General features: G+C 42.9%; 1 protein-coding gene across 2 annotated transcripts in view; it reads right to left on the bottom strand.

The window, feature by feature from the left end:
* Positions 1 to 14,166, bottom strand: part of tenm4 (teneurin transmembrane protein 4) — a 272,029-nt gene that overhangs the window by 12,966 nt on the left and 244,897 nt on the right. For both annotated transcript variants that reach the window (XM_080772373.1, XM_080772374.1), the window contains 4 exons: positions 7,846 to 8,142; positions 3,435 to 4,510; positions 2,870 to 3,137; positions 1,156 to 1,429 (listed from right to left, as the gene is read on the bottom strand). In XM_080772373.1, the coding sequence (XP_080628499.1) occupies positions 1,156 to 1,429; positions 2,870 to 3,137; positions 3,435 to 4,510; positions 7,846 to 8,142 (1,915 nt within the window). The remainder of the gene's footprint in view (positions 1 to 1,155; positions 1,430 to 2,869; positions 3,138 to 3,434; positions 4,511 to 7,845; positions 8,143 to 14,166) is intronic.

The following is a 14,166-nucleotide window of genomic DNA, read 5'->3' as shown; positions in this document are numbered from 1 at the left end:
AAAGTGGGAAGAGGAAAATATATAACCAGGCACTCACCGGAGATGTACAGTATAAGTCAATAATGTTAAAATAGTAAAAAAGTGCTCCTGGATCAGATGGGTCAAATCATCAGATAAAAAAGGGGAGATCAGAGTAAAAAAAAAGAAGGTGGGGATATGAAGAATATAAAAGGTTTTTGCCCGACATACACACGGTATCTTTAACATTACTGTTTGTCTTCAAGACACAAAGGTTGATACAACAGCCCCCCTGGCTGCATGGGGCTTCTATGCTTCCATTCTCTCTCTCTCTCTCTCTCTCTCTCTCTCTCTCTCTCTCTCTCTACCTCCTCCCAAGCACAAAGCAACAACAGAACCATGGGATATTTCTGGGAAAGGACCCGACTGTTCGATGACAGAGGATGCATTGCCGCGCATCATTGTTCCCTTTGAGCACTTTTGAAATGATAGCCACTGGACACACACACACACACACACACACACACACACACACACACACACACACACACACACACACACACGTATGTATGCACGCACAGACTCACAGTGTCCTGTGCTCTCATTGGTTGTACAGGCCTTTCTCGGTGTGCGGTCGCAATTCAGTTGATGATGTCCAGTCGGTGAAAAGGCCAAATATCGAACCAGCTAGATATTCAGAAACGGTTCGGGAAGGCGTCGGCGAGTGCTTTTATCGACGCTATATCTTCTCGCAGAGCCTTTCACAGACAGCAAGCAAAACCTCGGGAGTTTTGTTGGCGAGCGCCAAAAATGGTCCTCGAGAGCATAATCAGAGCAAATGAATTAAAAAAAGAGTATGCTATTGCATACTAGGTTCCCAACTTGCATCGGGCACAGGTCTAGTGGAGTAATTCAACAATCCAGTCAAACCCCAGCCAAACACACAGATTTAATTATTTTCTGGCCATAGAGTGCACATTTCAAATTGTGCCACTGCAGTACCGTACTACAAATACTATTAATGCACTAAAGCAGTGGTTCTTTTCAGGCTGAGACCCCCCAAAATAATCATATTTGAATGAAGAACTGCCACCCTGACAAGCACTAGGAATGTAGGAGTTGAGCCCCCCAATCATGTGAGGACCCCCATCAGGGTCCGGACCCCACAGGTTGAGAACCCCTGCCATAAAGCCTTACCGGTCATGTAGCACTTAATCTCCTTGTCGTTGCTGAGCGGGTTGTTGTTCTTGAACATGTACAGGTTGAAGGGCACAATGTGGTTCCCATTGTTGAGGCGGCTCCACACCTCGTGGTCGGGCGTGGTCCATCGGCCCGCCAGCACGTCGTAGTCACGGCGGCCCATGTGCACCAACCTGCTGAGCGGCTCGTACAGGCCCCCCTGGTAGCCCACCACCAGCTGGAAGCTGGGGTTGGTGTCCAGGTACACCTCGCCGAACGCCGTGTGGAGCACCTGTCGTTGGGAAGGTGAGGAAAAGGATAGCCCACGTTTACTCACAGAACTGCACTCTGTGATTACTTAACGACACATTGACTGCCAAGAACGTGTCCTATCAAATCCAACGCTTCACTGCCAAAGACGCCTATAGACGCTCAATGGTCTTTTCAGTGGTTTACGATAGATTGTGGTCTTTGCCAACGTATGATTGATTCTAGGTTATTAGCGACCGATAAAACCGGAAGTAAAAACTCGGTCTCCAACTGCCTTAATGTAAATAGATTTACAAAAATGCATTTATCTTAGATTCTTTTCCCAGATTGCGTTTTTCAACGGCCCATAACTAAAGAATCGATGATCGCAGGTTTTTATGGGTGAAAGAATAGACGATCGAAACATGGCCCCGCTCACATACAGTATTAGAAGGAGTGCAGTATGAGTCACCAGAACCAAGGACGGGTGTCTATCATGGTTAAAATGTAGTTTATAATGCATTCGCCAAGGTTGAAAACCTCTGTTAACCTCTGTATAACATCACAAAGTATTACAGTAGATAGATGAATGATTAGACTGGAAATTACAAAGTTGAAAATACCAGTCCTTGAGGGAATTCAGTCTGTAGAGAATGAATCCAATTTGCTTTCCTCTGTAAGAGTGAGTGCTCATACTCTTTTATTTGCAAAGGACTTCAATGACACGAAACCCTGTAGCAGTGGAAAGTAATATTTATACAATTTTGAGGCCCTTTTACTTTACTTTACGTTGTGTATGTCCATTTTAATCTCTTCTGCTTGACCAAATCTCTGAAGCAAATATTGTACTTTTTACTGCACTACAGTTATTTGAATTTAGTTACAAGTAGATTTAGATAATTTACTAAACATACATTAACCAATTAGATCATTACTAAACATACATTAACCAATTAAGCACTATTTTAGACTTCCTCTATTCGATCTACAAGCTCGCAATCCGCAATACTTTGTGAGCTTGTAGATCAGCTATTTTTCAAAGATTTTGACACATTTTCTTTTTACTTTTGTAAAAGACAACATACATTTATGTTTCATACTGTACACTTAAAGTATTTGATGCCAATACTTTTACTCAAGTAAAATGTTTAATACACGACTTTTAGTAGAAAGCGTATTTAGACTAATAAGTAACAGATCGACAAGCTCTTTTGATGCTTTTGATGCTTTTGTGTGACGCTATATTATTCTCAAGTAGGGCGTTTAATTTACGGAGAAAAAACCCAAACACAAGCTGTAGAAGCCATTTAACTGTTTTTTGTATGTAATTATGATTTCTGTTTATTATTCAGTCTATTCAGTTTTGAGATAATTATTTAGAATATTGAATTTAATTGATACGTTCACTGAATTATTGGCTTATTTGTCTGTTTGTTTGAAAGCTGACAGAGCCACTACACAAGCATTTCTTCCATCAGCGCACCTGCTTGATCATGATGCCCGAGCCACTGAACACAGCCAGGGGCGTGCCGATGTTGTCGCAGGCCACATAGAATTCGTCGCCGCTGCTGAGCTCCATGGCGAACAGGTGTCCCTGCAGGTCGTAGTAGAGCGAGGTGATCTCGGAGCTGGAGTGGTTGTACATGTGGGTGACCCGCGTGGGGCTGGACAGGTCGGCGTAGAACATCTGCAGGTGGTGGCCCATGCTGGACTTACTGGACACACGCCTGCCCAGGCCGTCGTAGCGGTACCTGATGTAGTGGGGTGCAGAACTATTGAAACCAACCCCAATCCAAAACAAACCATCAACAAAATGATCGCTGCATCAATAGCTTAACAATATAATCATTGTAGGTGAAAAGTCTGAAAACCTTCAAAAAAGTTTATAAAATGCTCACAATATGTACAGTAGTAGTGAAGATAGCCCATTTGCAAACTCAGATAAAAAACATCTTCATTCTTTGATATACATGTCATAACACAAAAACCCCATCTCTTAATTGGTAAAGTAATCAATAGAATAATCACAAAACAAAAAGCACCCTAACCTGATGCTCCAGCCGCTCGCTCTGTTGTAGACTTTGATCAGCAGGCCGGCAGAGTTGTAATCAAAGAAGTCGTTCCCGCGCTGCCTGAGGAAGCCGTCCTCGTCCATGCGGTACAGCACGTCCCCGAGCCGCGTGATGCGGTCCCTGACGTCGTAGCGCAGCGGCGTGAGGCGGGCACTGTTCCCGGGGCTGAGGAGGTGCAGGTTGCCGTTCAGGTCGTAGCTGTACCGCCACAGGGGCTTGTCGTTGACGGAGACCACCTGCAGCTGTCCGTCAGCGTCGTACTCGTACGTGTAGCGCGTGGTGTTGGCGTAGGGCCCCACCTTCAGCTCCTTGGCCACCACGCGGCCCATGTTGTCGTACTGCACCATCATCCAGTACATGAGTGAGCGGAAGATCTCATACTGAACCTCCTTGACGCGGCCGTAGGCGTCGAAGTGTTTGGTGTGGGTCATGACCGCCGTGGTGATGATCTGGTTGATGTCATAGTAAATGACGCCGAACTTCCCGAACTGCTCCGCCTTGCCCGACACGTCGTCATAGCGGTACAGGTCGATGGGCAGCGGCGTCTCATTGATGACGGCCTGCATGCTGGTGACGCGGAAGCTGTTGTCGTAGACGTAGTCGAAGCGGGCGTTGACCATGCCCTCCTCGCTAAAGCGGAAGATCTGCCGGTCGATGAGCGGGCCGATCTGCCGGTAGCGTATGGTGCAGGTGAAGCCCTCGCTCTGCAGGTTGACCGTCTTCAGCATGCCGGCCACCTCGTCGTAGGAGAAGGCCACGCGTGTGGTGTCGTACAGGATCTCCAGCAGCTTGGACAGCTTGCCGTACTTGTAGATGATCCTGCGGCCCGTGCCCATGTAGGTGGTCTGCAACAGCTGCCCGTCCTCACTGTAGTCCTGGAAGACCGAGGCGTTGCCCTCGGGGGGCCTGTAGGCGTTGCGGTAGTAGCCGATGGAGCGCGTGGTCTCCAGGGTCTGCCGGGCCACGTTGGGCATCGTCACAGAGGAGAGGCGGTCGTTTTTGTCGAATTCAAAGATGTATTGCCGCTGACTGTAGAGCAGCAGCACCATCGACTGTGGAGAAAAGAAAAGAAAGGTTTCTTTAATGCTGAACTTGGATATAATTAGATCCGCATTGGGAGACAATGTAATATCTGATGTGCTCTTTTCTCATTATGCCTCTCATTCATTAGTTCCTGCCCCAGTGGATGCCCGTTTAAAGATCGCAACAAAATAATACCCCTTCAGAAAATAACCAACAATGATGCTGCTATAAAATTATACAAGGGAAAACGGCCACGGGTCAAACGCAATTCGAAGTAGTTTTAATGAGTTGCTCTCACTGTTACCTGAGCACTTTCACAGTGCACAGTCATTCAGTAAATGTATCTGTGTTTCATAGGGTTGGCACTGCAGTGTACAAGGGGTTGGGACGTGCCACGCTGCCGTCGCCGTGAAAGGACAAACAAAATGTCAAGCACACAAACACAAATCAGGCATGCATGTCGGAGTCCACTGAATCCAATTTAGGTCTTGAAAGGGAAGCTGCATGATATCCCCCTGACATTAAGATGTCCATAAGAGATGGCTTCATAAGCACCCCGCGTCTTGTTCCATGTTTGCTGTATCTTTTGATCTGCCCAGCATGACAGCGCTAAAAAATTTAACGAGTCGCCAGACTCCATAAGCAAATAAATTATGTCTTTAAATCATTTCTGGGGCTGTCACAACATGCCGCCAATGACTCCTCGCTTAGCGGTGGCTGTGAAATTGGCTTCAAACTATTAACGGGGTGAATCGCTGCTGTTTTCATATTAAATATTAAATCTATAGCGCCCCTTTAAATGTCTTCCATAGACATCTTTTCTTTAATTAGAGAGCAGAACTGTTCTATTTTTGGGGCCGAGCAGCATTGGCAAACTGGGTTAACATTATCAACACATTATATAATATGTGTGAGATGCAACAAGCACACTTTTTATTACATCTCTGCGGATGTCTGTAACTGAGCTTGAAGATGATACGAGGATTAACCACTTAATGCCTTTATGCTTTGTTGACCACAGAGGGGGGGGGGGGGGGGGTACTGCCTGTCAGTGGGGAGTGTTGGCTGATGAATGAATATCAACATCCTAATACTGGGGGGTCAAATTGTGTCAGGCAATTCCTGCTGTCAAATATATATATATATGACCCCCCCAGTCAAAAAACACTTTGTATGAAATAGACACTCATGCTTTCCAAGGTGTGATTTGGGGTCCTAAGGATGAAATTGATGTAAATCAAAGGGGGGGGTACTACCTGTCAGTGGGGAGTGTTGGCTGGGAGGTGTAGGACTAAGGCCCTATATAAGGCCGGTACTACCTGTCAGTGGGGAGTGTTGGCTGATGATTGAATATCAACATCCTAATACATCCTAATACTGGGGGGTCAAATTGTGACAGGCAATTCAAAATATGACCACCCCCCAGTCAAAAAACACCTTTTTACCAGCCCTACACCAAATCTCCTTACCGAAAACAGCTGATCTACAAGCTCAGAACGCATTACGTTTCACCAAATGTTCACCAGAATAGGTACGCTACGGTTCATGTGGTTAAAAGATAGCTTTTGTAGTATACAAGCTATCATTGCTATACCCTTTATAAAGTATCTACAGTATCTCACTTAACAGCATAAGGAGCCTCATATGCCCCTTTCCCTTTCTCTGTTGCCCTACAGTATAAACACAAGGCAATTACGCATACATCCTGTGTGTGGTTTAACATAACATTCCCACTGTGACAGAATCACTAAGACTGTTCATGCTTTCCTTCATTGAGTGGTACTGCCTTATATCCACTGCATGCTGTCACCTTTAATCATATTTCAGTGTGTGTGCAGTGTGTGTGTGTGTATGTGGTATCAATTACAGAAGTAAAAATGTTTTAAAGGTAGGTCAACAGATCCGAGACAACTTCAGATATTTACATGCAGTACTATGCCATATCTAGACAACAATATCAGTTACTTGTATTTGTTTATATACCTAAACATTTCTCGAAGTAACAAAGATGATGGAGCTTGCACAAAAACAAACTTCACCCACTGTTTTGCATCTGAATACATCATCTAAAATCTCATCTAAAAAGCTAATTCAGTTTTCTTCCACTGCTGACATCACATCCTTGAGTCTGGTGGATTTAGCTGTTCAAACACCTTTCTCTACTGTTGTTTATTTTTCACCACAGTTTAATATAATCTGTTGTCCTGTCTTTAACCCTAGAACACTAAACATATTATTGTTACACCATCACTAAACACGGGTATATTTACCCAATATAAAATATTTCTCATCAAAATATATTGCAGTACAGCAATGCATGGCAACTTGAGGTACTCTTCTATAATATTTCATCATGACTTTTCACAAAAAAAGAAAATAGATTTCATGGGATGGCCCTATCACGGGGGAGTAAAATCGGTGAAAAACGTGCATATTATTTTAAGTATTGCTACAAAAAAGAGAAATGAAGTTGGGAACCACCCATTCTAATCATAAAACATGTGAGAATGGTCCAGTGAATAAAACAATAAAAAAGTCCATTCTGGGTGTATTGGATTTTTCTCTATCACACTATCACTAAACACGGGTGAAATTCACCCGAACACCTGACTGTAGGAAAAACCAGGGATGTGGGCAGGGAAACAAACCTACCATCTATGATGTCACTGAGTATCATGAAGGTACTAAAAGACCCACCCACCTCAGACATCAGCAACTTTATGAAAATTGCACAAATATAACCGTCCGTGTTCTAGAGTTAATAACGTGTCGTCTGTCGTCATGTCCCTCCCCTACTCTCTCTCACTGTGATGCCTGTCTCTCCACACCAGTGTTGGTGTTGCATTGTGTTGTGGATTAAACTTTTTCATAGATTACATACATTGCCTCATAGACCTGTTTGACACTACTATCATCAGCGTAAACTTGAGCTTTGGCTCTGTACTTGGTCTGCTAATTGTTCCTCCTAAATCAAACATCTTTGGCGAAATTAAACGATCTACAAGCTTAAAACGGCTCGCACTGCGAGGCATTGTGAGCTTGTGGATCTGCTATTTTCGGCTAATGTTCTCCTCAGAATAGGGATGCTAGAGTTCAAACTTGTTTAATGTAGTAACTCTGAAGAGCCCCTAGAGGTCCTGGACCCCCTGTTGAAGACCCGTGCTCTATAGCCGATAGGTTCATTGAAAATAACGGAAGTGGCTGTTTTGACGCGCGGCGTTCGCAGACGGTGTGTGTAGCCCTTAAGCTGTATCTGTGGGTGGAAAAGGACCATAAGGATTCAGTGCAAACACATCTCCTTTCAATCAACTTCTCGTTCACACAAAGTACATTCCATTCCGCCGCTGCTCTCAGTGCTTCTCACCTTTTCGAGGTAAGTGTAACTCCACGATTTACCATCGGCAAAGATCTGCGAGGTGATCCTGCCATTCTGGTCGTACTCCATGCGGACGGACATGGTGCCTCTCTGGATGCCCGCCACGTGCCCGCCGGGCGAGTAGGTCACGTTGACGCCGTTCAGGCGACTGCTGGGCGCCCAGAGCGTGGGGCGGCCAGCGTGATCGTAGTGGATCCGTAACGTGAACTTCCTGTGGTCGTCGTAGACTTTCTCCGTTCTGGTGATCCGGTCGAAGTCCAGTGACAGCAGGTTCCTGTTGTGAACCTGCATGATGAGAGGGAAGACGTGGAATTAGACACGGATCATGTAACATCACGGTCGGGTGGAAACCTTGTATGTCCAAAAGCCTTACTTTTCAGGGGGAAAAAAAGAAAAAGAAAAGAACCAATGTGTTCCAATGTAGTAATTATTCAGTCACAAGCTCTTGTTAATACTTTTCACTGGTTTAATATTTATGTAACCCACAAGAGTAAACACATGTACAGTAGTCACTAGTCACGTTCACTTGCAACATTTTTCAAAAGTAGCAAAAATAGCCAATCTACAAGTTCAAAAGGCATCACACCGTGATATGTTGGGAACTTGTAGATCTAGCTATTTTTACTACTTTTACAAACAGAGGAAGTTGGGCATGACTCTACAAGAAAACGTGAAAAGTTGAAATATGGGGATAGAATGTTTCTGCCTAACAGCAAAGACATACATAAACCTAGGATAATATCCTAGCTTTATTTATTCCTCCAACAGAGAATACATACAGTTGAAAGTTTGTGGTTTGGGGGTTTTCATTTTCAGCAAGCAAGCATGGCACAAATGTTTTACAGATTTTCTAACTCCAATAGTGATTATTTCATATTCTCCTTTTAATAGTTTTTAATTACAACCATAGAGCCGTATCTCCGGAGTACAGGAGCCATTGAAGTGATGAAATTATAATAATTACCATATTTCTTTGTTTGTGCAAAAAGAAAAAAGAATCAGCTGAGTCTTAGTGGGAGCCTGCCTATTCATGCACAAAACATAAGAGTCCCACTAATCATTAAAATCATTTCCACCCTCCTCAAATGAAAAAAGAATTACCAGGGCACAGATGAGTCATCTGAGATGGCTGTCATTTTACTTGGCCATTTCCTCAAATTGGAAAAGGAGGAAAAAAGAACACAAAAATCGATTCCACTCCTTGAAGATGAAATCAAAAGAACTCTATGTTTGAACAATTCACAGCCATTCCACGTGGACGTGTGAGGGTGTGCCCGGTGATCACAGCACCACCGGCAAGCCACTGAACGCAGTAATCCAGTAAAGGTCAGGTCCAGGTCAGCGGCGAAGAGAGAGGGAGCCACTAAACAGCGAAGTGTTAATTAAACTCTACTGTACGAAAAGTGTGAAAAGAGTGCCCGTAATCATCCACTTGGACAATTTCAAAGATCATTTGACACTCAAGGATTTGCCGTGTGACAGCCCAGAGACAGTAGAATCATTTCCATTTACCACTTCGCTTTTCACACTTTCAAATTGCATGAAAGAGAAAAAGCTACGTTTTGATAAAATTCCTGAAATACTGGAATAGTATCTCAAAGAAGTTGTTACGCTTCATGATGTGGATGCTTAAAAAAAAGAAATGTTCTTTTATCGAATAAAGAATGAGTTTCCTCTCATCCAGTACAGGACACAGTAGTTTACACTAGACCGTTTTACACCAGATAACCACCCTGCAGGTACAAAACCAAGGTGACCTTGGTTACTTTAGTGCAGTGTATCTCAATGTCGGGTTGGGGACCATCGGGGTCTCAAATGGATCCTTACGGGGCATGTAACTCTGAGAGTGTACAATTGTAAACACAGACGCCCAGAGATAAAACTGCGGGTCCTTGAAATAAAAAAGGTTGAGAATCGTTGCTTCAGTGTGTCCCATATGGGCGGCCGTAGTGCTACAGTATTGAAGCAATTTTGCAAAACACTATCCTTATTTCTAAATCACACCAGGAGGTGGAGTAGCCTACATGAATGTGTTCTCCCACTGGAGTTCGTTATCTTGACACGATCCGAATGAGTGACCTTCTGGAATTATTATTCATTTTTTTATGCGTGGTCGTTGCCAAATGCAAGGCGCTCATCCTTGATGCATAGCCATTAGAATGCCAAGTGCCAATCTTGGGTCTTCATCTTCCCAATTTAATATCTTGTCCAAGAAATGATTAAAATAGTTAGGTTTTAATAGGGACATAGTTAATGACTGCGTGCACACATGAGTCACCCGAGCCCCGCTGAAGACACCCTACAGTGTGGGAAGAACTTGACTTGAGGAAAAGTACAAAAGTATTGGCAACAGCAAAGTAAATGACTCATGCACACAACAATACTGCATTCCTCTGACATGTAGTGGAGTAGACGTATGAAATATTGAAAAATGGAAATACATGAGTAAAGTAAAAGCACCTCAAAGTTGTACAAGTATACAGTAGTACTTAAATGTACTTGGATTCTTTCCACGACTGTCACCTCCTACCTCATACCCATGTACCTGTCTAAATACTTCCTTAATGTCAACGAAGTCCATACCCACAACACCAGAGGGAGTTCAACAAACCACGTCAACCCTGATTCGGCACAAACAAGGGACTAAATTAATTTCGCTCCTATGCAACCAAAATGTGGAACGCCCTAAAAACAGTCATTAAGTCATGTGAATCCCTTGACTGCTTCAAAACCACTCTCAATAAGTAATAAGTAATTCGAAACTGGCCCCCGTAAAATCTGAATCCCCCCCTCCCGACCCCTTTTCCCCTCACTGTTTATGTTTCTTCCCAGTTTACCTCCTTTTATGATGATTTTCATGTTCTTTTGATAATATAGAAGTGTATATTTGTACGTTATGATGAATTAATTGGTGGACCCTATTGTAAACACGTGTAATGCTGTATAGTGTCGTCCACAGTTCTTTGTATTGAGTTGTGCTTAAAATGTAGCCTACTGTAAATCTACAAACTGTTAATAAATTATTTCTTACTGTATAATTACTGTATATTTCTCAATGTAATTGCATTCTCAGACACTGAATGTATGCGGATGGACTAGAAAGCAGAAAACATGCCAGACATGATGAAAGAGAATAAAAATGCAGACAAGTCAAATCATTGATGTCAGGTGGAAACCTTGCATGTCCAACACCATTTCATTTTTTTTTTATGTTTACGTTTAAAAAAAGTGAAAATAGCCTATGGACAAACTCACAACGTATCTAATGCGACCTGTTGAGCTTGTACATAGGCTATTTTCACTACATTTGTGTGAAACTCTTGTATAATGAGGGCATTCATGTATGGAGAAAAGAATGTTGGAGATATGAGGTTTGTGCCTGAAGGCAGTGTTATCTAGTAGGCCAGAGAAACACTCAGATTCTGATGCCATCTGTCAGCTTCCGAGACAAGTGCATTTCCTTGCATACAGTTGCTGTCGGGCAGCATTTTAACTTTTTCGTAAAGGTTTTCTACTTGATCATACTACAGTGTCACACTAAAGCATCAAAAGTAGCAGATCCACAAGCTCTAAATGGGGCGCAAAGCGACGCATTTGGATCTTGCAAATCTGCTACTTCTGCTATGTTATTTCCACCCGCAACAGAGATGATATTTTTACTATCTGTACTTTATTTGAGTATTTGTGCTTTTGGCTAGTTTGGACTTTCACTTTCACACATTTTAAGGATTTTTTTTAACTTTTTGAATCCCTCATTCATTTCTACTTTTGAATACTTACGATTTTTTTTAAAGTAGGCCTACAAATTTGACAGAGCAACATTCACTTGTATTGGAGTAATATTTCACCAGGGGTATCTATACTTTGACTTGAGTGCTGGAGTTGAGTACTTTGACCACCACTGATTATGTCTTCATGGTGTCTTAGTGATTCATCTAAAATGGCTTCTCTTCAGGTACAATCAAACGGCTGGGCTTTTTGCAGGCCGTATGACAGCACTTAATGACATCTTAAAACAGCCCCGGAAAAACCACCGCTTGGCTCATTTCCAGTGGCAGCGCCAGAGTGCGGCTGGCAAAGGGGGAGGGGGGGGTTACTGAATGCCGGGAAGTCTCGCTCTTTCAGTCTGGAGCTGAGAAAAGGCACGGTGGGGTCTGTCGCCTGTGAAGGGACGATTACACCAGAGGCAATTAATGTCACCAATACCTAATTGAGAGGATTACTTTACACTAAAAGCAAAAAGATTCATGAGTGCGCCCGGGTTCCCTGAAGGTTTGGGACAGCGTGAGCAATTTGAGCCTGACGAATGAGAGAGCCCCCCACCCCTTCTCCCACCTCCCCTTACCCGGCCCCCTCTTTGGGGGGTAAGGCGGGGTGTACACAGGGATTCACATCGGTTACTTTCTCTTTTCTACAGAGATGACTGCCTCCGCACACAAGACTTTTAGTGTCATAACAAGTGTCAGGCTGCCCGAGACAAGTTCAAATCATCTGAAGTTTTTAGTTACTTTTTGGTCAGATTAGCGGGGTTAAGGCATTAGACATCAAAGGGGCCCCTCCTACCCCTGGCATTCCAGGAAACACAGGATGTATTTTCACCTCCAATCTTCATAGCTGGGAGAGGCCCAGTGTTCTGTATAGATTGCTGTGATCTGTACTGATGAATAGAAGGCACAGAGTGGCCTCCTGTCTGCTTCAACAGAGAAGAAAAAGAGAGGTTTTAGGCCCCCTCCTCCGTAGAACAATAACCCACTCATGGGGAATTATTTTAAATTTGGACATTTGTTTTAACAAGCAAACCTTGAGGAAATCAGATGTGAGGCAATGAAGGGACAAAGACTATACTGTGTAGGTTGTAGGCACCAGGTCAAATGAACCAGTGTTTTCTGTAGAATAGATAATCACACCAATGCCAATATTGCACAGTATATCAGAATAGTTTTTTCAAAGTGGGGGGCAGAGGTGGGCAAATTGGAAAGGAAAATAAAAATAAATCCAATGTATTTTTGTTTGGGAACCCCTGTATTAGAATGCCTCTCAGCCAATGAAAGGTCTTGCCAAACCATGAAACAATCCTATGCTTTTAACATCGCTCAAATACTACAATTATTATCAATGATCAACACATCAGATATTTGTCATCTCAATATTGTTTTCTTTTAATGATTAATATAAGTTCACTCTCGTTTACAATACATTCTGCAGTGACGTCAACTGTATTAATTATTCAATTATAAATCATAAAACGTGTTTGTTACCATTATTATAAAGCAATCAGTAAAACTGTGAGAAATAAACTGTGATCTTATTTTGCTTAGCTGCCAACACTTCTCTTTTTCACACAAAACAGAACGTGTTCAAGAAATGTCACCCTGCTAGCGTGATATGGCAGGGACATAAACGTTTTTCCCCTCTTTTTTTCCCTTTTTATCTCACCTCGTGGTGGCATGTTATGTACTGTACAAACATACAGTGCATATGATGCTATTGTTTCTTAAATAACATGCACACATACCTGCATATGATGCTATTGTTTTTAAAATAACATGCACACAACTGCACATGATGCTATTGTCGCTAAAATAACATGCACACACCTGCATATGATGGTAATGTTTCTAAAAGAACACACCTGCCTATGATGCTCTGTTGCGTGTAAACCTCATTATGTCCAAAACTGTACAAATTAAATAAACAGCGAAAATAGCAGATCTACAAGCTCAAATGGGTGGCTTCATGCCACGTTTCGAGCTTATGTAGATCTGTTACTTTTGATGCTTTTGTGTGACATTCTAGTATGATCAAGTAGGCGTTAATTTTGGAAAAAACACAAACAATGTAATATGGAGATACTGTAAGAGGTTTCTGCCCGACAGAAGCAGAACAGAAGCAGTGACTTTTGTTTTGTTTCTACAAGAACATGTACACATGCTAATATTCTAAACATCATGCATATACCTGTTACTGCATACACTATTTCATCTATTTTTTGAGTGGTGCAACCACTCCTACAACCAGCAATGTCCGTGTATGTACCTGTTTGTGTACCTGAATGAGCATGAGTATGTGACTTATTAATAGCAGTAGGGGGCGCCAGAAACAGAGAGAGGGGTAGTGCTGTGTCTCTAATGAGAGAGAGAGAGAGAGAGAGAGGGGGGGGGGGGGGGGGGGGGGGGGGGAATTGCACCACTCAGTTCACACGTGTGTGATTTTATTATTCTGCTTGTGACTCAGTCGCATCCTGTAGCATTATGGAGAAAAGAAGGTTTTGTCTTCACCTCTCGTTCCAGATTGAAGCCGTTTAGGATC

Source organism: Protomyctophum bolini (genome assembly GCF_963924005.1).
Source record: "Protomyctophum bolini genome assembly, chromosome: 9".
Taxonomy (NCBI): Eukaryota; Metazoa; Chordata; class Actinopteri; order Myctophiformes; family Myctophidae; genus Protomyctophum; species Protomyctophum bolini.
Note: the sequence above shows the minus strand (reverse complement) of the source record. Positions and strands in the feature narration are given on the sequence as shown.